Genomic DNA, 23694 nt, shown 5'->3' with positions numbered 1-23694 from the left:
TTTTACGTACTCCCTTTCCTCCCTCCCTCTTCTGCCCTTCTCCCTCCGTCTTCTACCCTTTCCCCCTTTCCTCTTTACTCTCCCATTTCCTCCTTCCCTCTTTACTCTCCCGTTTCCCCCCTCCCCTCTTTCTTCTCTCCCTCCCCCTTCCCCCCTTTTCCCTTCCACCTTCACCCCCTCCCCTGGCCCCCCCCCCCCCGCCTTTTCTCTCTCTTCCCTCCACTTCACCCCCTACCCCCGACCCCTGGGTCTTGGAAACTACTCTGACCTGGATGTCTGGTCTGGCGGGATGTCCCCTCGTCCTGGTTGGACCCCCCCCCCCCCCAAATCATCCTTTTCATCGTCCCCCTTGTGGCTCGGGCTAAAGACATTTTCCTCCAGAGGAGGGGGCCGGGCTCCCCATAAAAGTTCCCTGGGATGGGATGCTGCCGTACCCCTGCCCTCCACTCTCCTCCTCGCTTTACACTTTCTTATTTTCTTTATCTTTAGTTATAATGACAGCTCCTTCGTGGTTATTTTGCAGTCTGCAGATGGCCTTTCTTTTTTCGGCTAGAACAGGTGAGTGAGCGGATGCTTCTCTTTCATTCATTCGTTCATTCAGTCTTATTTACTGAGAGCTTATTGTGTGTAAAGCACTGTACTAAGTGCTGGGGAAAGTACAATACAGCGATAAAGAGAGACAATCCCTGCCCACAAGTAGTTCACAGTCTAGAGCGGGGGAAGACAGACATCAATACAAGTAAACAGACATCAATATAAATAAATAAAACTACAGATATATACATAAGAGCTGAGGGGCTGGGAGAGGGGGAAAGAGCAAAGGGATCAAGTCAGGCTGACATGGGAGGGAGTGGGAGATGACCTGATCACCTGTTCAGCCTACACAAATACATTTTTTTAAAATTAGAATTACTATTCATTGCATACTTTTAGTGCCTGCCTCCCCAGCCTTGAAGGCAGGGCCCTCCTCTGCTCGGTTTTACTCATCCAAGTGTTTACTACAGGGCTCTGCACAGAGTTAGCGCTCAGTAAATGGTATTGATGAAATTACTTTTCTGAGTAATTTAACCCGCTGAGTATCACTTTGACCCATCTGAGGAAGAAATGTTGAGTGGGATCTGCCTTTAGATTCATGCTCATGACTTTCTCTCTTTCCCTAGATAACTGCAAAGTCAGCAGTTTAAAGAAAAGCTCAATAGCAGGGCAACCTTTTCCTCTCCAGTGCCATGCTGCGGTAGGTTACAGAAGTGAAATAATCCCCTACAGTGTGAATTGGTATAAAAACTCCAGCAAAACCTCGTTGTTATCAGGAAAAAATTCAAGAATCTATCAGCATCAAGACTGGATTTGGTTTCTTCCCCTAACATTAGAAGACACAGGGATTTATCAGTGCATTATAAGGTAAGTTCTTAGCTGAAAGCTCTCTTTTGCATGTGTGTCTCCTCCCTAAAAGCTCATACCCAAGCATCAGGGTGCCTTAACACACCCTGAAAAAGGGGTGTTGTGACTAATTGCTCTCTCTTCTCCATATGCCATGTGGTAGTGTGAAAGGCTTCCTTCTTCTCCCTGCCACCAAGGACACAGAGTCTTTCCTCTAGGGGCAGGAAGCAAAGGAGACTTTATTGCCACCCACGCCCTGAGGTACACTCATTCCCAAGAGAAAATTTAAGTAGAATATTTGCCAGACTGTAGAAGTGTTCTGATGAAGATAGAAGTATGATCTGCACAATACCATTGTGGTTGCTATACTATTTTTGTTATTGGAATGTATGTATTGAGATTCAGAGCCTCTCATTTGCTGTGTGGTTGTGCTGGGAATAAGATATCTCAATTCTTCCTTTTTATGGTATTTGTAAGGCCTTCACTATGTGTCACCATTCTAAGTGCTCATGTTGATACAATTTAATCAGGTCTGACAAAATCCCTGTCCCACATGGTACTCATAGTCTAAGTAGAAGAGAGAACAGGTATTAAGTACCCCATTTTACAGATGAGGAAACCTAAGCACAGAGAAGTGAAGTGATTTGCCCAAGGTCACACAGCAGGCAAGTGGCAGATCTGGGATTAGAACCCAGGTCCTCGGACACCCGGGTCTGTGCTCTTTCCAGTAGGCCACCCTCCTCCTCTTCCCTACTCTTCCATCAATTTACTGAGAAACTTCACCTTGTCCACTAACATGCATAATTTTAAAATTTCTGTGTGTGCTCAGAGCATTTTATAAATGTTTGGAAAGCATCAATAATCGATAGTATTTACTGAGCACTTAAAGTATGCAAAGCACTTAACTGAGTGCTTGGGAAAGTGCAATAGACAGAGTGGAGAACATCTTTTGAACTTTGCATTTTTCAAACACTTATTACAGCTTATTGACCCTCTCAATAAATAGAATTATCACTCCTTCTTAAGGAGGAGTAATCTAATGGGAGACATAAAGAACTAATTAATGATAAGAGAAAAAAAGAAGAATGGAAAGTTGGATAGGTGAATAAATGCATGCTTAAGGAGTTGAATTTATAAACTATGATCAAAATTACTTTTTAATGCATTGAAAATTTATTTAAGGTAGCGTGACCTGAGAGTGTACAGGTCTGGGAGTCAAAAGGCCTGAGTTCTGGTCCCCTTCTCTGTCACTTGCTGTGTAACCTGGTGAAAGTTACTTAAATTCTTTGTGTCTCAAGTTTGTCATATGTCATTATCTCCCAGGTATGATGTGAGGGTAAAATGAGATAACTGTTAGGAAAGCTCTTGGGAGTTCAAGGTGGATATTATTATTGAAATAGTCCCTCTCAAGTGCACATTTTAAAAGAACTGCTAGAACACCATAAGAGTTGAATCAATCAATCAATCAATGTTACTTATTGAGTGTTTACTATATGTAGAACATGTATAGATATGATGTCCTGCCTTCAAGGAGCTTACAATCAAGTGAAAGTCCCAGAAAGCAATATAGTTTTGCTCTAGTAGCTTAGTATTCTCTGATTTGTAGTCGACTGAGTCTTGCATGGTACCTTACCAAGATTTTACCTCTGTTTTTGTTGTATTATATTTGTATGATACAAGGTAGGCAGTCATTACTCTCCTGCTTGACATCTGGGGATATTGAGGAGTTCAATTACTTGATTAAGTTCACCCAGTCAGTGAAAGAGCCAGAACTTGATCTCAGGTTTCCTGACTCCCACTTTCCACCTGGCCATACCTTCTTGCCCAGCACTTCTTGGTATACCTATTTGCCAGCACCAATCACTGACTCACTTGAGCTGTATTTGGTTACATTAGCAGGTGTAATTAGTCCATCTAATGCAGTAATACTGATTGGAGCACTTGATTTTTCTAGTTACCAAGTGGCAGGAAGTGGAACACTGGGAGAGGATCCCAGCAGGAAGATTCCGACAAGGTAAATCTCTTCTCCCCTGAAGAGTTGTGGGGCCTTCCCTCCTAGCATTTCCTTCAGGAGGCATGGTGATCTGAGAGTCAGGTTGAATAGGCTTGGGAATTAGGGTGACTTAGATGCCCTTTGGCATTATCATCCTTTTGGACCAGGATTTAGCACTATACTGGCACCTTTTTTTAAGGGTAATTGTTAAGCATTTACCATGTGCCAGGCACTGTTCTAAGTGAACACTGGGATAGATATGAGATAATTAAATGGACAGTCCTCTGGCTCTCAGGACTGTGCTCTTTCCACTAGGCCATGCTATGCAGAGGAAGCAGCACAGTTTAGTGGATAGAGTTCAGGCTTGGGAGTCAGAAGGACCTGGGTTCTAATCCCAGATCTGCCACAAGTCTGCTGTGTAACCTTGGAAAAGTCATTTAACTTCTCTGTACCCCAGTTACCTTATCTATATAATGGGGATGAAAGTGTGAGCCCTATATGAGACAGGGACTGTGTCCAACCTGATTAACTTGAATCATCCCCAGCGTTAACGGTGTTTAGCACATAGTAAGTGCTTAATAAGTGCTGCTATTATTGTTAGTAATAATAATAACCAATATTTAATCCATAAGGTGAATAGTGGAGGTTGACATAGAACTCAGGATTGATGGATCAATTCTTACCTAGGTTTAGGACTCCTTCAGGGATCCGAATCTCTAAGTTTAGGCCACTCTCTAGTCCCCATTTCCAGAAAGGTATCAGATTTATCCAGGTATCCAGAAATATTGTGGACAGATATTGGTCTCTGACAGGAACTAAAGAAACCAGAAGGCATTTTGGCTTTTTGGCTGCTTCAAGGTTGTGCTGGCTTCTGACTCTGGTCTTGTATTTAGATTACTGCACCAGTCCTGCAAAAAAATGGGGTCCATGGGGCCAGGGCCTATAATATATGACTTTGGGTTTTTAAAAAAAATACAGAGACTTTCCATAAGTAGCCTACACATAGGACCAGGTACAACAGAGCATTGATAAGTATTGGGAGTGATAGTTGTGGAGGACACATTTATTTTATTTCTAATCCAATAAAAATAATAAATATGGTACTTGAAAAGCACTTACTATGAGCCAGGCACTGTTCCAAGTGCTGGAGTAGATATGTCTTTCAGGTTGGACACAGTCCCTGTCCAACATGGGGCTCACACTCATAATCCCCATTTTACAGATGAGGGAATTGAGGAACAGAGAAGTTAAGTAACTTGCCCAAGGTCACAAAGCAGACATTTGGCAGAGCTGGGATTAGATCCCAGGTCCTTATGACTTCCCGGCCTGTGCTCTATTCATTCATTCTTTCAATTGTATTCAATCACTTACAGTGCAGAGCACTGTACTGAGCACTTGGGAGAGTACAATAAAATAATAATAATAATGGTATTTGTTAAGCGCTTACTATGTGCAAAGCACTGTTCTAAGCGCATGGGGGGATACAAAGTGATCAGGTTGTCCCACGTGCGGCTCACAGTCTTAATCCCCGTTTTACAGATGAGGTAACTGAGGCTCAGAGAAGTTAAGTGACTTGCCCAAGGTCACACAGCAGACATGTGGCGGAGCCAGAATTCGAACCCATGATCTCTGACTCCAAAGCCCGTGCTCTTTCCACTGAGCCACAATAAACAGTCATATTTCCTGCCCACAAAGGGCTTACAGTCTAGAGTGGGGGAGGCAGACTTCAATACAAATAAAATTACAGACATGTACATAAGTGCTGTGGGGATGGATGGGGAAGAGAAAAGGGAGCAAGTCAGGTCAATGCAGAAGGGAGTGGGAGATGAGGAAAAGCAGGGACTTGGCTGGGAAGGCCTCTTGGAGATGTACCTTCAGTAAGGCTTTGAAGGGTGGGAGAGTAATAGTTTGTCGGATTTGAGGAGGGAGGACGTTCCAGGCCAGAGAGGACATGGGCAAGGGTTTGGATAACGTTTGATTTAGATGCAATCTAATCAGGTTGGGTACAATCCATATACCATGTGGGGCTCACAGTCTTAATACTCATTTTACAGATAAGGAAACCAAGGCACAGAAGAGTGAAGTGATTTACCCAAGGTCACACAGCAGACAAGTGGCAGAGCTGAGATTAGAAGCCAAGGCCTCTGACTCTCAGGCCTCTGCTCTTTCCACTAGGCCACACTGCTCCGCGCCCTCCACAGGACTTACCTTTTAGGTGGCCGGGAGGACAAACATGTAGAAAAGAGAAATACATTACAGAAAATCTGAGCATTTATAAATGAGAGAAAAGGCAACATAGATGAATGAATGTTTGGAGAGAGCAGTACTGATGTTCTTCTGTCTTTGCTTCCAAGCTGTTTCACTTCCCAGTGTTCTAACAGTTGGGAAAGGGCAGGCTGCTCCAGCATGGACGCTCACTGGGTCATTTGGGAGGGGAAGACTGCACTGAGCAAGAGAGATCTCTAGAGTTCCCCATGGCCTAGTCCTGATCCTGCCTGAATGATTCTTCCTCCCTCATTTAAAGATGAATCCCCATTAATGAAGAAATTAAAATGAGAACAGGCTCATAGAGAGCCGGAAGAATAGATGTCTATTTGTCTTTAGGAGAATTTGTGGATGGTTCTGTTTGGGAGCAGGGGGAAGGTACCTAATGACTTCAAACAATCAGTAGTATTTATAGAACACTTACTATGTGCAAAGCACTGTACTAAGTGCCTGGGAAAGTACAATACAGAAGAATTAATGATTTGTCAAAGTCTTTAATTATGGAAGCCTGGGAATTTATACTTCTGAGTCCTACTTCTGATGTCTCATTTACAGGAATTCATTGAAATGTACCAGAGTGACTATCAACTTGACTGTTTTCAAAAGCAGTGAGAATTGGTGTGATAATCAAAAGGAGGATCTTCAGAAGTTGTTAATATATATTCCACTGCCCTTGGGAAAGTTAAAGATGATTACATGCCCTCTGCCTAAATTTCCAGCAAACATTACTTTTAATTCAGTAGAATGGCATAAGTTAAGTATATTTAATCACTGATTTTTTTCTCTCCTCCATTATTATCAATGGTATTTGAGTGCTTACTGTGTGAAGAGCACTTTAATAAGCTATTTTTTATGGTATTAAGTCGTTACTATGCGCCAGGCAGTGTACTAAGTGCTAGGGTAGAAACAAGCTAATCAGGTTGGACATAGTTCTTATCTCACATGGTGCTCCCCGTCTTAATGCCCATTTTACAGATGTAGTAACTAAGGCACAGAGAAGTGAAGTGACTTGCCCAAGGTCACACAGATGACACGTGGTGGCGTCGGGATTAGAACCCAGGTCCTTTTGACTCCCAGGCCTGTGCTCTTTCCACTAGATGATGCTGCTTCTAACCTTTTGGCAGAGTACAATACAACAGATTTGATAGATACGTTCCCTACCCTCAACAAACTTACATTCTAAAGGGGGAGACAGACATAAATATAAATGAATAATTCATAATGTATGAATTATAGGTACATGAATGTATGCTGTTGATAAATGCAACAGTGCAGGAAGGGTGACCTTTACATGCACATAGCATGGGAAGAATTGTTAGTCACCCATGTCTTGTCAACCACCTCCAAACTTAGAAAATCTCACCGTCAAACCTGAAAGACAGCTCTATATCTTCTTCTGTGGGATTTAGGACTGCAAACAGATTCAGAGCAACAAAGAATTCCGCCTCACGATGCAGAATCTTGTTATAGCCAGTGTGTCTGCCCAGAATGCAGGATTATATAGATGCAACGCAACGTTCTCGTTCATGGGAAAGCATTACAGCATTTCACGTAATATACTAGGCTTTCTAGGTAAGTGTGTTAACTGTATTCGACTGGAGCATTTTTCCAGTGCTCAGTACTAGTGCTCTATTATGTGGCGTGGTCTGGTGGAAAGTGGAGGAGGCTGGTAATCAGGAGACCTGGGTTCTAATCCTAACTGTTGATGGTGTGCTGTGTAACCTTAGGAAAATCACCTAATCTCTCTGGTCTTCCATTTCCTCATTTGCAAATGGATATAATACCTGCCACTCCTTACACAACAGGGATGGTATGAGGATTAAATGAAAAACTGATGTGAAAATGATTTGGAAAAATGAAAACGCTAACCAATATAAGGTGGCATTGTTTGGGGAATGAGGCCTGATTTTTTGGATGAGCTCTGTATCCCTATAATGGCCTTTTGTAGAATTCTTTCTCCACAAACCATGTCCCTCCCTGTATTCAAAATCCTCTTAAAAGCCTCCAAAATTAATCCCCACCTTTTTGTTTGTTTAGTCCCCACCTTTCTGGCACTGCTTCAATGCCTAAGAACTAATGTCTGTTTTGTCTTTACATGTCTACTGCTATATCACATTGTCTATTTGTGATTCACCATTTGGATCTATGCCTTACTCTTTTGCTTTTTTAAAAATGGTATTTGTTAAGTGCTCACTATGGGCCAGGCACTGTACTAAGCCCTGGTGTAGGTATAGGCTAATAAGGTGCCACATGGGGCTCATAGTCTTAACCCCCATTTTATGGTTGAGGCAACTGAGGTACAGAGAAGTTAAGCTACTTGCACCAAGTACCAAAGCAGAGAATTGACAAGTCTTCTGACACCCAGGCCTATGCTCTTTCAAAGTGCTCTTTCAAGTGCATAGGCAATGCAGAAGGTAGAGCAGATAGGGGAAGTGAGGGCTTAGTTAGAAAAGGCCTGTCGGATGAGATGTGATTTTGTTTTAACACATGGGAAAAGTGTGGTTTGTCATGTCAAGGGAGAGGGAATTTCAGTTCAGAGGAAATGATCAAGGAGTTGGTGGCACTATAGAGAAGATTGAGGTAAGTTGTCGCTGGAGGAACAAAAAATGTGGGGTGAGTGTAATGGGAAATTAACAAGATAGGGTAGGAGGGGGAGAACTAATTAAGTGCCATAAAAATCCCAGGTAAGAAGTTTCTGTTCAATGCAGAGATGGATGAGCAACCCCTGGAGGTTTTTGAAGAAAGGGGATATGTGGACTGAGTGTTTTTTTTGTTTTCTTTTCGGGGGGGAGGGGAGAATGATCCCTTCCCCAAATTATAAATGGAAAGTGCCCCTCCCCATTACTAAATCCCATATTGAGATTTGAAAGTTGAGATCTGTCTTGCCCCTATCTTTTATGGGGTGGACCATGGGGTTTCCTGAAGTTTGGCAGACATTTGGCACACTTACAACTTCTGAAGATGGATGAGGTGGGGTTAAATAGTCTCTAAAATAAAGCCTGTCTGGCCATTTTAGTATGAGTGGAAAACGTAAATAAATATGTACAGAATAATATTTCAATGTGATCAGTTATCTTGCAGTACAGATGGATAATTTTTGTCTCTAATAAGAAATGTGTGTATTGTCTCAGCAGAAAAGAGTGAGGAACCAGAAGGTACTGCAGGAAAACGACCCGAGATCCTCTACCCCCAAAACAATTCAATTGAGGTAAAACTTGGTAAGTAGCGTAACAAATCAATAAGATTCAGGAAACAGAGATAAAGAACTCCTGTAGCGACATGCAGTAATAACTGTTAAACCTATCTTCATTCAGTGGTATTATTGAGAAGCAGCATGGCATAGTGGATCGAGTATGGGCCTGGGAGCCACAAGGTTATGGATTCTAATTCCAGCTCCACCACTTGTCTGCTGTGTGACCTTGGACAAGTCACTTCTCTGGGCCTCAGTTACCTCATCTGTAAAATGAGGATTCAGACTGTGAGCCCCATGTGGGACAGGGCAGGGACTGTGTCCAACCCGATTTGCTTGTATCCACCCCAGTGCTTAGTAATAATAATAATAATAATGATGGCATTTATTAAGTGCTTACTATGTGCAAAGCACTGTTCTAAGCGCTGGGGAGGTTACAAGGTGATCAGGTTGTCTCACGGGGGGCTCACAGTCTTAATCCCCATTTTACAGATGAGGTAACTGAGGCACAGAGAAGTGAATGACTTGCCCAAAGTCACACACCTGACAAGTGCCGGAGCCTGGATTTGAACCCATGACCTCTGACTCCAAAGCCCGAGCTCTTTCCACTAAGCCACTCAGCTTCTCTACCTGGAACTTGGTAAACACTCAACAAATACCATTATTATTATTACAGAGCACTTATGGGGTGCAAAGCACTATACCAAGCTCTTGGGGGGTACAGACCATAGATTTGGTAGACATTATCCCAACCCCTAAGGTGCTTACAATCATTCCAGATGAGAGGCACAATTATATAGAAAATGGTTACAACCAAAGGCGAAGAGCTGGCAAAATGTCTTATTCTTCCAGATGAATGGACTAAGTCTTGTTATGGATTTAAGAAAATGAAGGGGTCAGGGCATTTTATCCATTATTGGGTGGCATTTTTCCCCACAGGCAAGACTAGCTTTATGCCAGTGATGGTTCACTATTACCATTGTTTTTCAGAGTACGGACCAGGGAGTAAGATGGACTTGGGTTCTAATCCTGGCTCTGCCACGTGTCTGCTGTGTGACCTTGGGCAAGTTACTTCACTCCTCTGGGCTTCAGTTATTTCATCTGTGAAAATGGGGATTAAGAGTGTGAGTCCCATGTGGGACTGGAACTGTGTCCAACCTGATTCACTTGTCTCCATTCCAGTTCTTAGAACAGTGCTTGGCCCATAGTAAATGCTTAACAAGTTCCATAATCATTATTATTATTCTCTCTGTAAGTGGTGTCGGGGTGACGAGATGACCTATGTGACTTCACAGTGAATAACCAAAATAGAGTTATACAGGAGAGGGGCGGGTGGGTGAAGATCGCTCCCACCAACATGACTTTGCTTCTTGTGTGCTTTCCATACTTCAGCATTCCAGAAAGGAGAGGGTCCTGGGCAGCCCCTGGGTAGGGTATGTTGTGGACATTACTCCAGAGTCTCCAGGCAACTGGCCCTGAAGGGAAATCTTGAATACTCCTTTATTAGCAGTTTCACCTACAGTCTGGAAATGTAATGAAGATTAAACCATGTTCTAAGTGTTTGGGTAGGTTCAAGGCAATTAGGTAGGACACAGTCCTTGTTCTGCATGGGGCTCACAGTCTAGGAAGGAGGGAGAATCAATCAATCAATTGCATTTATTGAGTGCTTACTGTGTTCAGAGCACTGTACTAAGCACTTGGGAAGTACAAGTTGGCAACCTATAGAGACAGTCCCTACCCAACAGTGGGCTCACAGTCTAGAAGGGGGAGACAGAGAACAGTTATCACCATTTTAAAGTTGAGGAAACTGAGGCTGTAACTTTTAGTATGTAACTTTTTCCTCATGGCAGAATCTGGCTCATTCTTGCCTCTGTATTCCTGGTAGTAATAATAATATTCATAATAACTGTGGTATTTGTTAAGCTCTTACTATGTGTCAGTCACTGTACTAAGCACTGGGGTGGATGTAAACAAATCTGGTTGGACACAGACCCTGCCCCACGTGGGGCTCACAGTCGCAATCCTCATTTTAAAGATGGGGTTACTGAGGTCCAGAGAAGTGAAGTGACTTGCTCAAGGTGAAATAGGAGACAAGTGGTAGAGTTGGGATTAGAACCCATGACCTTCTGACTCCCAGGCCCTTGCTCTATCAACTACACCATGCTGCTTCTCTAACTAGTTTTTCACAGGTGCATCCCTGCTCCAGAGGATCCGTGCCTGGAGCACGAGCTCCAGGCCCAGGGTGTTGGCAGGCCTCCCATCAAACCAAGATCAGAGTACAATGTGATGCTGAGAAAAATCCTACCCTCTAGGAGCTTCTTGGTTAAAACAGGAGAGGTTGACTCTGAAGAACGAAACTCAAAGCATAGACACTGTGATCATGAATGGTGAAATGTCACAACATTGCTAAAAATCAACCCTTCTTCTCCATCCCAACTGCTACCCTGTTATCCTATCCCACCTTGATTACTGCATCAGCCTTCTTGCTGACCTCCCTGCTTCCTGTCTCTTCCTTCTTCAGTTCATACTTCTCTGCCACCTGGATCATTTTTCCAAAAGACCGTTCAGTCCGTTTCCCCACTCCTCAGGAACCTCCAGTGGTTACCCTTCCAGCTCCACATGAAACAGAAACTCCTTACCATTGGCTTTAAAGAATTCCATCCATCATCTCGCCCCTTCAATCCTACTTCTCTGATTTCCTACTACAACACATCCAGCACTTAGAACAGTGCTTGGCACATAGTGAGAGCTTAACAAATATCATAATAATTATTATTATTATCCCGCACACTTCACTCCTCTAATGCCAACCTACTCACTATCTCAAACTTGTCTAACTGGCTGTAGACTCCTTGCCTCTCTCCTGGAACTCCCTCCCCATTCATATACGACAGATGATCACCCTCCCCATCTTCAAAGCCTTATTGAAAGCACATGTCCTCAAAGAGATCTGACCGGACCACAACCTCGTTTCCTCTTCTCTCATACCCTTTTGTGCCACCCCTGCACTTGCAACTTTTATTCATCCCTCCCTCAGCCCCACAGCACTTATGTACATATATGCAATTTATTCTAATGTCTCTCTCCTTTTCTGCCAACTGTAAGTTCCTTGTGGGCAGGGAACATCTCTATCATCTCTATTATATTTTACTCTTCCAAGTGCTTAGTATGGTGCTCTGAACACAGTAAGCACTCAAATACTATTGACTGAAGAGCAGGCTTAGTGTTATGGTGTGCAGATCACATGGTTCAACTTGGACTTGGGAAGGGGAATAAGGGCAAATGCCTCTCTTTGTACTTAAGGAGAGCTTTGCTGAAGAGAGGGGATTTTAGGAGGGGAAGTGCTTAGCACATAATAAGCACTTAACAAATACCATAATCATCATCGTCATCAAGTGAGGTAATCCAGTTTTTGGAGCAACCTGAAAGAAGGTTTGGTCTTAAGCCTAGATAAAAAGATTGATGGAACAGATCAGAGGAGATGAGGAGTGGACAGGAGAAAAAGAGGATGCAGAAAATCCTCAGTGCTGCATCTCAGTATGGAGGGAGAAGAGAACCATGGGTGAGTACAATATAACAGACACATTCCCTGCCCACAATGAGCTTACAGTCTAGAGGGGGAGACAGGCATAAATATAAATAAACAAAATTACAGATATGTACCTAAGTTGTTGGGCTGGAAGGGGGGATGAGAAAAGGGAGCAAGTCAAGGTGATGCAGAAAGTAGTGGAAGAAACAGAAAAGATGGGATTAGTCAGGGAAGGTCTTTGAGAGAGACTTTAGGTGAGAGCTGATATACACTCGATTGAAGATGACATAATGATGACATTTATTAAGCACTTACTTTGTGCAAAGCACTGTTCTAAGTGCTGGGGAGGTTACAAGGTGATCAGGTTGTCCCATGGGGGGCTCACAGTCTTTATCCCTATTTTACAGATGAGTCACACAGCTGACAATTGGCAGAGCCGGGGTTTAAACATACGTTGTACATATGTTTGAACATATGTTGTACATATGTACACTAGGGAGAGGAAGAGGTGGGGAGAATCCATTTTTCTGGGAAATAAGACTCAGCACTAGGGACTTGGCAGTGGAGACAGGGAAGCATGCTTTAGGAGGTTTTAGGATCTCTTTTTTTCTCTTGGCTCTGATTTCTTTGTTCAAGTTTCATGACTTTTTCTAATTTTGTTCCATTATGAACCAACAAACCCATTCTATCCTTCTCTGCCTTGGGGAATCACTAGTGTGATGACATTGGTCTTCACCAGTCTGATGGCAGTTCCAGCATAGCTTACCTTACAACACCTCAGCCCTTGATTCAGCTATCCTTGTCTTTATAAGTCACTAGTCAGAGATTCTCTTTCTGTCCATTGTCTAGGGTCTTTATCCCTTCCCTCCCCTTCCTGCGATCACTCATAGTGATGGATGTGCTAATTATGGCTATATCTTATTCCTAACAACTGAATCAAGAGAAGCAAACTCTCACTGCCAAGTACAGCTTTCCTGAGCTCTGGTATGTTGGCATCAATCTATCAGTTTTATTCTTACTTGATCAATTAATAGTGGTATTCATTTACTGTGCTGAGCTTTGTACTAAAACTTGGAGAGTGTAAAATAGACCCGTACACTGTTTCTTTTCTCCATCCTCCTAGGCAAACCAACCTACCAGGGTTGATGATTTCCATCATTTGTCCTTTTTAAAATTCTCAGTTTATGGGTATTTGATTCACTAAAAATCCTATGGAAAATGGAAATGAAACATTAAGGCTAGTAGAAGCTACAACACCACCACCTGCCTGACATGTTTGTTGTTGCTGGATTTTCATTTTCTCTTTTCTTACCTTTTTACAGGTTCCCCACTCCTCGTGGATTGCAATATATATGATACTGAAGATAGTACCAGTGACAAGTGTTGGAAAGTCAATGGTACTTTGGTGAATCAATATTATAATTCAAACCGGATTCATGAAGGGTTTGAGTAGGTATCCATCAAAAGTCATGGTCTTCTCCATCTTCATCCTGCTGGGCCTTTCAACCACCTTATCATTAGTAATCTTTTCCTCCCTAATCTCTTTGACTTCCAGTTCATTCGATCGTATTTATTGTGCACTTACTGTGTGGAACTGGATGTCTGCTCCTCCTTTCCACTCTCAGTTGGTTATACACTTTTCTGTCCTTGACAGTGACACCAAAGAATGCTTCGGAGAACAGTGTGATGTGTAGAGGCCTTTCTTAACTAACTCCTCATTTCCCCACCTTATTTACCCTCCACTCTATGTTGCCTGTGCACTTGGGTCTGTTCCCCTTAAGCACCTTGATACTCACCCCTCCCCTATCCCTACAGCACTTATGTTCATATCCTTATACTCTACCATTTCCCTTCTCTGTAATTTATTTTAATGTCTGCCTTTCCCTCTAGACTGTAAGCTTTTTGAGCAATCAATCAATCGTGTTATTGAGTGCTTACTCTTTGCAGAGCACTGTACTAAATGCTTGGGTGAGTACAATATAACAGACACATTCCCTGTCCACAATGATCTTACAGTCTAGAGGGTGAGACAGGCATAAATATAAATAAACAAAATTACAGATATGTACATAAGTGCTGTGGGGCTGGGAGGGGGGATGAGTAAAGGGAGAAAATCAGGGTGATGCAGAAAGTAATGGAAGAAACAGAAAAGATGGGGTTAGTCAGGGAAGGTCTCTTGGAGGAGATTTGCCTGCAAAAAGGCTTTGAAGTGGGGGAGAGGCATTGTCTATTGGATACGAAGAGGGAGGGCATTCCAGGACAGAGGTAAAACATAGGAAGGAGTTTGGCGGCAAGGTAGACAAGAATGAGGTACAGTGAGTAGGTTGTCATTAGAAGAGTGAAATGTGTTGGTTGGGTTGTAGTAGGAGAGTAATGAGGTAAGGTAGGAGGGGTCAAGGTAATTAAGTGCTTTAAAGCAGATGGTAAGGAATTTTTTTGCAGAAGTGGATGGGCAACCACTGGAGGTTCTTGAGGAGTGGAGAAACGTGGACTGAATTTTTTTTAGAAAAAATGATTGGGGCAGCAGGGTGAAGTATGGACTGGAAAGGGAGAGACAGGAGGCAGGGTGGTCAGCAAGGAGGCTGATACAGTAATCAAGGTGGGGTAAGTGCTTGGATTAACATGGTAGCTGTTTTGATGGAGAGTGAAGGATGGATTTCAGTCATGTGGAGGTTGAATTGACAGAATTTAGTGACAAATTTAGTATGTGGATTGAATGAGAGAGAGGAGTCAAGGATAATGCCAAGGTTAAGGACTTGGGGGTCAGGAAGGATGATAGTGCTGTCTACAGTGATGGGAAAGTCAGGGGAAGGACAGGGTTTGGATGAGAAAATGAGGAGTTCTGTTTCTGACATGTTAAATGTGAGTGATGGCAGAGCACCCAAATAGAGATGTCTTGAAGGCAGGAGGAAATGTGAGATGGGAGAGAGGGGAGAGATCAGGGCTGGAGTTGTAGATTAGAGTATCATCTGCATAGAGATGGTAGTTGAAACCATGTAAGCAAATGAGTTCTCCAAAGGAGTGGGTGTAGATGGAGAAGAGAAGGAAACCCAGAACTGAACCTTGAAAGACACCCACAGTTAGGGGGTGGGAGGGAGAGGAGGAGCCTGTGAAAGAGATTGAGTGGCTAGAGAGATAGCAGAACCAGAAGATGACAGTGTCAGTGAAGCCGAGGTTGGATAATGTTTCCAAGAGAAGGGGGTGGTCAACAGTTTCGAAGGCAGCTGAGAGGTCGAGAAAGATTAGGATGGAGTAGAGGCAGTTGAATTTGGCAAGAAGGATGTGACCATGAGAAGCAGTGGTTCTGTACCCATATAAATATAGATATCTCTCTCTATATATATATATTTAAAATGGTATTTAAACATTTACTTTGTGCCAGGCACTGTACCAAGTACCATATTGTGTTCAATCAGATTGTGTCCCACATGGGGCTCACAGTCTGAACCTCCATTTTACAGATGAGGTAATTGAGGCAGAGAGAAGTGAATAACTTGCCCCAGGTCATACAGAACACACAGCAGATTAGAACCGTGTGTGTGTGTGTGTGTGTGTGTGTGTGTGTGTGTGCGTGTGTGTGTGTGTACCTCCCGCTGTACTGTCACTCGCCCTGCTGACCTCACCATGAACTTTCAGTTCCTTCGCTCCCAACTGCCATTCCCTTTCCTCACCTTCCCCTTCCCCTCTCCCACCCAGCTTTTTCCCTCCCTCACCCCCACCAAGACCACTCCCCCTCACCCCCTACCCAGGATCCCTCTGTACCAGCACCAATCCTCCACTCCTCTCTCCCAGCCCCCTCCCTCCCCTCCTCCCCGCCTCCACCCCATCCCAGTTATCCTTTCCCATTGCCACCCCTCTTCCCACTCTCCCCACCTAGGCCCCCACCAACTCATCCCAATCCAAACCTTCCCCACCCCTCTCACTCTTCCCCCTCCCTCCCCTCCCTCGACAGCTACTGCCAAGTGTGGCCTCTGGAACCAACCCCCGCTCCGTTATAAGATTCCTTTCATCCTGGACCTATTCCTTTCCAGCTCTCTACTCCTCCTCGCCCTAACTGAAACATGGTTGTCGCCGAACGACACAGTCTCTTCTGCTGCTCTCTCCAGTGGAGGCCTCTTCTTCTCCCACTCCCCCAGACTCACCGGAAAAGGAGGAGGTGTCGGTTTCCTTCTCACCCCCCAGTGTCACTTTCGCACTATCCCTCCTCCCCCTTCCCTTTCCTTCCCTTCCTTTGAAGCCCACATTATTCAGCTCTACCACCCCCTCCAGATTCTTGTAGCCGTCATCTACCACCCCCCCCCCCGCCCCACCTCCAACTTCTTTAAAGATTTTGACCCCTTCCTCACCTTCCTTCTCTCCTTTTCCGTGCCCACTCTGATCCTCGGAGACTTCAACATCCACATGGATATCCCTGGTGACTCCTCTGCCTCCCGCCTTCTATCTCTCCTTGATGCTGCCAACCTCTTCCTCCACCCCACCTGGCCCACTCAACAACTTGGTCATACCCTCGACCTCATCATCTCCTACCGCTGCACTGTGTCCACCCTCACCAACTCTGAAATCCCTCTCTCTGATCATAATCTTCTCACCTGCCTCCTCACTCACACTCCTTTCCCCTGTAAATCCATATTACTCCCTCACAGAGATCTCCGCTCTCTTGACCCCATCCATCTTTCTGAGCACCTCACACCCCACCTCGCCTCCCTGTCCTCTCTACCCAATCTTGATGATCAGATTACTGCTCTCAACTCTACCCTTTCTACTTAGCTAGACTCACTTGCTCCCCTTTCCCTTCGCCGCTCTCGCACCACTAACCCACAGCCCTGGATCACTGCCACTGTCCGCCTCCTTCGCTCGAGCTGCCGAACACTGCTGGCGAATGTCTAAACACCATGCCAACCTCGTTCACTTCAAGTTTATCCTTCCCTGCCTTAAATCAGCCCTCTCCTCTGCCAGACAAAACTATTTCTCCTCCCTTATTGACACCCATGCTGATCAACCTTCTGTACATTCAACTCCCTTCTCAGGCCCCCGGTTCCTCCCCCTCCTCCTTCCCTCACCCCCAACAATCTGGCCTCCTACTTCATTAATAAAATTAAATCCATCAGGTCCGACCTCCCCAAAGTCACTCCCCCCCCCTTCTCCAACCCCCCGGCTCTCAACACTCTCTGCTACTGTCCCATCCTTCCCAGCAGTATCCTCAGAGGCGCTCTCCTCCCTCCTCTCAAGTGCTACTCCGGCCACCTCATCTCATCTCATGAAATCTCTCGCTCCGTCCCTTCTCCCCTCCTTAACTTCCATCTTCAACTGCTCACTCTCCACTGGTTTCTTCCCCTCTGCCTTCAAACATGCCGATGTCTCTCTCATCCTAAAAAAAAACCTCTCTTGACCCCACCTCACCTTCTAGTTATCGTCCCATCTCCCTCCTACCATTCGTTTCCAAACTCCTTGAATGAGTCGTCTACACGCGCTGCCTCGAATTCCTCATTACCATCTCTCTCCTTGACCCCCTCCAGTCTGGCTTCCGTCCCCTACATTCCACGGAAACTGCCCTCTCAAAGGTCACCAATGACCTCCTGCTTGCCAAATCCAACGGCTCATACTCTATCCTAATCCTCCTCGACCTCTCAACTGCCTTTGACACTGTGGACCACCCCCTTCTCCTCAACACGCTATCCAACCTTGGCTTCACAGACTCCATCCTCTCCTGGTTCTCCTCTTATCTCTCCGGTCGTTCATTCTCAGTCTCTTTTGCAGGTTCCCCCTCCCCCTCCCATCCCCTTACTGTGGGGGTTCCTTAAGGTTCAGTTCTTGGTCCCCTTCTGTTCTCGATCTACACTCACTCCCTTGGTGACCTCATTCGCTCCCACAGCTTCAACTATCATCTCTACACTGATGACACCCAAATCTACGTCTCTGCCCCTGCTCTCTCTCCCTCCCTCCAGGCTCACATCTCCTCCTGCCTTCAGGACATCTCCATCTGGATGTCTGCCCACCACCTAAAACTCAACATTTCCAAGACTGAACTCCTTGTCTTCCCTCCCAAACCTCGCCCTCTCCCTCACTTTCCCATTACTGTTGACGGCACTACCATCCTTCCCGTCTCACAGGCCCGCAACCTTGGTGTCATCCTCGACTCCGCTCTCTCGTTCACCCCTCACATCCAAGCCGTCACCAAAACCTGCCGGTCTCAGCTCCTCAACATTGCCAAGATCCGCCCTTTCCTCTCCATCCAAACCACTACCCTGCTCCTTCAAGCTCTCATCCTATCCCGTCTGGACTACTGTATCAGCCTCCTCTCTGATCTCCGATCCTCATGTCTCTCCTCACTTCAATCCATACTTCACGCCACTGCCTGGATTGTCTTTGTCCAGAAACGCTCTGGGCATGTTACTCCCCTCCTTAAAAATCTCCAGTGGCTACCAATCAATCTGTGCATCAGGCAGAAACTCCTCACCCTCAGCTTCAAGGCTCTCCATCACCTCGCCCCCTCCTACCTCACCTTCCTTCTCTCCTTCTACAGCCCAGCCCGCACCCTCCGCTCCTCTCCCGCTAATCTCCTCACTGTGCCTCATTCTCGCCTGTCCCGCCGTCGACCCCCCAGCCCATGTCATCCCCCTGGCCTGGAATGCCCTCCCTCCCAACATCTGCCAACCTATCTCTCTTCCTCCCTTCAAGGCCCTACTGAGAGCTAACCTCCTCCAGGAAGCCTTCCCAGACTAAGCCCCCTCTTTTCTCTCCCCCCATCCCCCCTCCATCCCCCCATCTACCTCTTTCCCTTCCCCACAGCACCTGTATATATGTATATATGTTTGTACATATTTATTACTCTATTTTACTTGTACATATCTATTCTATTTATTTTATTTTGTTAATATGTTTGGTTTTGTTCTCTGTCTCCCCCTTCTAGACTGTGAGCCCACTGTTGGGTAGGGATCATCTCTATATGTTGCCAACTTATACTTCCGAAGCACTTAGTACAGTGCTCTGCACACAGTAAGTGCTCAATAAATACGATTGATTGATTGATATACAAGGGTGTTCAGAGACCCATAACGAAGTTAGCCAAGCTTGCACAATTTTGAGACTTGCCTACTCCCAGACTTCTTAAGGGCCCAGTATCTCTCCACATTAAACACCCTTCACCACTGCACTTTGTTCTTTCCAAGCTGACTTTCTTTCAGAACCTTCCTCCTAACTCTCTTGTCTCTCCCCTATTATTCATGCTTTTCCCACTGCATGGAACTCCCTTCCTAGTCAGCTCCTCCAAATCCTGACTTTTCCTACCTTCAGAATCATTAAGGGAATACCCTGAGCTTATTCAGGGCTCTGTTATTAGAGTATTTTATTAATGTTGCTTTCTTGACTCTCCTTACATTTATTGCAGACCTACTGACATTATTCTTCCTGCCCTTCTTGGAAAACTTCCAGGGTTTTCCATCCATCTAGCTGACTTTACTTTCTGTCTTACACACTTTGGCTTGAAATCAGTCATGGTTATGGACTTCTAAGGAGGATCAGAAGAGCTATAGGAGTTTTGTTCATTCTTGCAGAGGGCAAGGCCTAGCTTTATAGAATAATGATAGTATTGAGTGCTTAATATATGCCAAACATAACACTTCTTAGTAGTGTAATGGGAAGCAGTGTGGATTATGGAGAAGAGGACAGATCTGGGAGTCAGGACCTGGGTTCTAATTCCAGCTCTGCCACATGTCTGGTGTGACCTTAATTTAAGTTGTCACTTTTCTCTGTGCTTCAGTTACCTCATCAGCAAAATGGGAATTCGATGCCTGTTAACAGTAATAATAATGATGGCATGTGTTAAGCGCTTACTATGTGTAAAGCACTGTTCTAAGCACTGTTCTGCCTCCTACATAAATTGTGAACTTCATGTGGGATCTGCTTATCTTGAATTTACCCCAGCGTCTTGTACAGTGCTTGGAGCATAGTGCATGCTTAACAAATCTCATTATTATTATTACTACTAATAATAATAGCTACTGGACAATCAAATAAGACACTGTCCCTGTACCACATGAGGCTTACAGTCTAAGAGGGAGGACAGATATTTTATCCCCATTTTGCAAACAAGGGAACTGGGCACAGAGAAGTTAAGTCACTTACCAAAGATCATACAGTAGGTAAGTGGCAGAGTTGTGGACAGAACACTAGTCTTCTGATTCTGAATCCACGACAGCTTCCTGAATCTTGTTTCAATCCACATGGGGTACATAAAGTAATTTTCCATCCTTAAATTGAGTCTGGTGGTGATTGCTGCCTTGGGTTTGGGAGGACTGTCCTTGTCCTTTCAGAGTATGTATGGAAACTCATAACCCGATACGCACATCACTCAATCATATTTATTGTGTTTTCAGTGCACAGAGCACCGTATTAAGCACTTGGAAGACTACAACAGAGTTGACATTCCCTGCCCACAAGTCACTTATAGCCTAGAGGGGGAGATGGACATTAAAAAAAAATACATAATTGTATATAAGTGCTGAGGGTGGTGAATCTCAAGTTTTTAAAATGCAAGGGTGATGCTGAGGGGAGAGTGATTAGGGGGAATAAAGGCTTCGCTGGGGAAGGCCTCTTGGAGGAGATAGGATTTTAATAAGGTTTTCAAGGTGGGAGGAGTATATACTATCTCAATAATTTTCTCTCTCCTTCCTCAGAACAAAATCTTCACAGGGTGAGAAGTATTGCCTTTACACAGTGAATCTCAGTTTTACTGAAGTGAGAAGTGAAGATTATTACCGTCCATTTGTCTGTCATTTGTCTGGAATATCTGCAGCATACATTATGTTAAGACCTCCAGGTAAGGAAATCAAATGCTTGACCTATTCAGTTTGGAATGTGTTTTGTGATAAGGTGTTTATTGAAAAAGCGTGGCTCAGTGGCAAGAGTACAGGCTGGGGAGTCAGAGGCCGTGGGTTCTAATCCCAGCTCTGTCACTTGTCAGCTGTGTGACTTTGGGCAAGTCACTGAACTTCTCTGAGCCTCAGTTCCCTCATCTGTAAAATGGAGATGAAGACTGTGAGCCCCATGGGGGACAGCCTGATCACCTTGTACACCCCCCAGTGCTTAGAACAGTGCTTTGCACATAGTAGGAGCTTAACAAATGCCACCATTATCATTATTATTATTATTATTACCTTGTATCTACCCCAGTGCTTAGAACCGTGCTTGGCACATAGTAAGTGCTTAACAAATACTATCATTATTATTGTTATTAAAAAACTATCACCTGAGGAAAATAGAAATTAGGGCTAAATTTAGGATGGTGATGTGTCATGTAATGTGAATAACCTGAGTATTTTGTTAACATTTTAAAATGGATGTGAAGAAACTAGAGGGGGTCCAGAGGAGAGCTCCAAATTGATTTAAGGAGTGCAAATTAGGTTGTCTGAAAAAACGTCAAAAGAATTAAGGGGATGTTTGGGCTGAGGTAGGAGAGGTGATGACAAGATGATTTTAAAACAATCAAGTGTGAAAACTTTTTAAAATAGTATTTAAGCACTTTTTATGTGCCAGGCACATGGTTGTACATCATTGTACACAGTTCATGTCCCTTGTGGGGCTCACAGTATTGATTACCATTTTACAAATGAGGTAACTGAGGCACAGAGAAGTTAAGTGACTGACATGCCCAAGATCACATAATAGAGAAGAGGCGGAGCTGGGATTAGAATCCATGTCCTTCCGACTCCCAGGCCTGTTCTCTATCCACTAGGCAATGTTGCTTCTCTGTTCAAAGCTTTTGATACAGTAGTTTATGACCAGTTGGGTATCCCTTTCCACAGGTGATTGGATAGTCAATCCATGACTTTTATTGGACAGAACACTTTTCTAAGCATTTGGGAAAATGCAGTGCAGCAGGCATGAGCCCTGCTCACAAGGATCTTACAGTCTAGAGGACAAAAATGAGAAAACAATGGGATGAAACTGCAATAAGAGAGGTTTTGTTTGACTATGAGATGGTTCTGAGAGGAGTTGGGAGAGGCTGATGAGTGAGCATCTTTGGAGATCATTATGAAAGAAAAGACCCTCCTTTACCCTGGCTGTCTTAGTTATGTCTGTACCTGTGGACTGTGAATGGGACGTGGTACTTTCTTGAGATTCCCCTCAATTTAGGATTCATTTAAGAGCAAACATCTGGGAACAGGCTGATTTTGATTTCTGGAGTTTGAGAAGAACTTAGGTCAACAAAAATGCGAAAGACATTTCTCTCAAACCATTACAGAGCACAGATAGGAACACTGGGCTCTAGGAAGTGTAATGCCATGACCCTAACTATTCCTTTTCTAGAGCTTTTTAATCTTTTCAATGTTGCTGTTGTGTACACATCCACAATTATGTATTCCTTCTCCTCATTCTGTCAATGTTGCTCGTCATCTCTTTTTTATGATATTCATTAACCATATACTATGTGCCAAGCAGTGTTTTATGTGATGTGATGAATACAAACTTAATCAGGTTAGACAAAGACCTTGTTCCACAGTCTAGGGCTCACAGTCTAGGAGGGAGTATGATTTAATCGTTACTCTACAGATGAGGAAACTGAGGCATAGAGAAGTTGTGACTTGCCCAAGGTCACATAGCAGAGCCGGGATTAGAACCCAGGTCCTCTCACTCACAGGCCCATGATCTTTCCACTAGACCATACTGCTTGCCTTAGGTTCCCTCTCACTTGTCTTGTTCCTGCTGTCACCAATTATCTGCACCTCTTTCCTCCCTTCCTATTTGCTGAGAATTCTTGAAGTCAACAATCCTGAAGGGTGTGCACCAGGCAAACATTGGATTTTCCACTAAATTGAAGGGATGCCCATTGAGGGTAATAGATTCAAAGTAAATGAAAGTAAATGAATGTAATGGTTGATAAGCATATGGAAATTGTTACCACAGGAAATTATAGACCAGAAATATCATTAGTTTAAAGGAAGTTTAGATTCCTCTGGGGATGGAAGCTCCCAAGTGGGTTGCTGGAGGGAAAGTTGGGGCAAAGAGGGAAAATTCATGCATTCATTCATTCAGTCGCTTAAGTGCTTATCATGTGCAGAGCACCATACTAAGTACATGGGAAAATACAGTACAACAATTAACAGTGACATTCCCTGCCCACAATGAGTTCACACTCTAGAGGGGATGATAGACATCAATGCAAATAAATAAAATTACAGATATATACATAAGTGCTATGGGGCAGGGAGTGGGGAGGAAGAGCAAAGAGAGAAAGGGTGATGCAGAAGGGGTTGGGAGATGAGGAAAAATGGAGTTTAGTCTGGTAAGGTCTTTTGGAGGATATGTGCCTTCAATAAGGGTTTAATGGTGGGGAGA

At 44.2% G+C, this 23694-nt stretch overlaps 1 protein-coding gene across 1 annotated transcript in view; it reads left to right on the top strand.

The window, feature by feature from the left end:
• The first annotated feature begins 494 nt into the window (after nucleotides 1–494).
• Nucleotides 495–23694, top strand: part of IL1RL2 (interleukin 1 receptor like 2) — a 42848-nt gene continuing 19648 nt past the window's right edge. Inside the window, exons 1-9 of the mRNA XM_038740887.1 lie at nucleotides 495–558; nucleotides 1161–1401; nucleotides 3335–3394; nucleotides 6194–6391; nucleotide 6538; nucleotides 7048–7210; nucleotides 8773–8856; nucleotides 13680–13806; nucleotides 21033–21175. Coding sequence (XP_038596815.1) covers nucleotides 495–558; nucleotides 1161–1401; nucleotides 3335–3394; nucleotides 6194–6391; nucleotide 6538; nucleotides 7048–7210; nucleotides 8773–8856; nucleotides 13680–13806; nucleotides 21033–21175 — 1081 coding nt within the window. The remainder of the gene's footprint in view (nucleotides 559–1160; nucleotides 1402–3334; nucleotides 3395–6193; nucleotides 6392–6537; nucleotides 6539–7047; nucleotides 7211–8772; nucleotides 8857–13679; nucleotides 13807–21032; nucleotides 21176–23694) is intronic.

Source organism: Tachyglossus aculeatus, chromosome 2 (genome assembly GCF_015852505.1).
Source record: "Tachyglossus aculeatus isolate mTacAcu1 chromosome 2, mTacAcu1.pri, whole genome shotgun sequence".
NCBI classification, from domain to species: domain Eukaryota; kingdom Metazoa; phylum Chordata; class Mammalia; order Monotremata; family Tachyglossidae; genus Tachyglossus; species Tachyglossus aculeatus.
The sequence above is the reverse complement of the archived record's forward strand: the minus strand, read 5'-3'. Positions and strand labels throughout refer to the sequence as shown.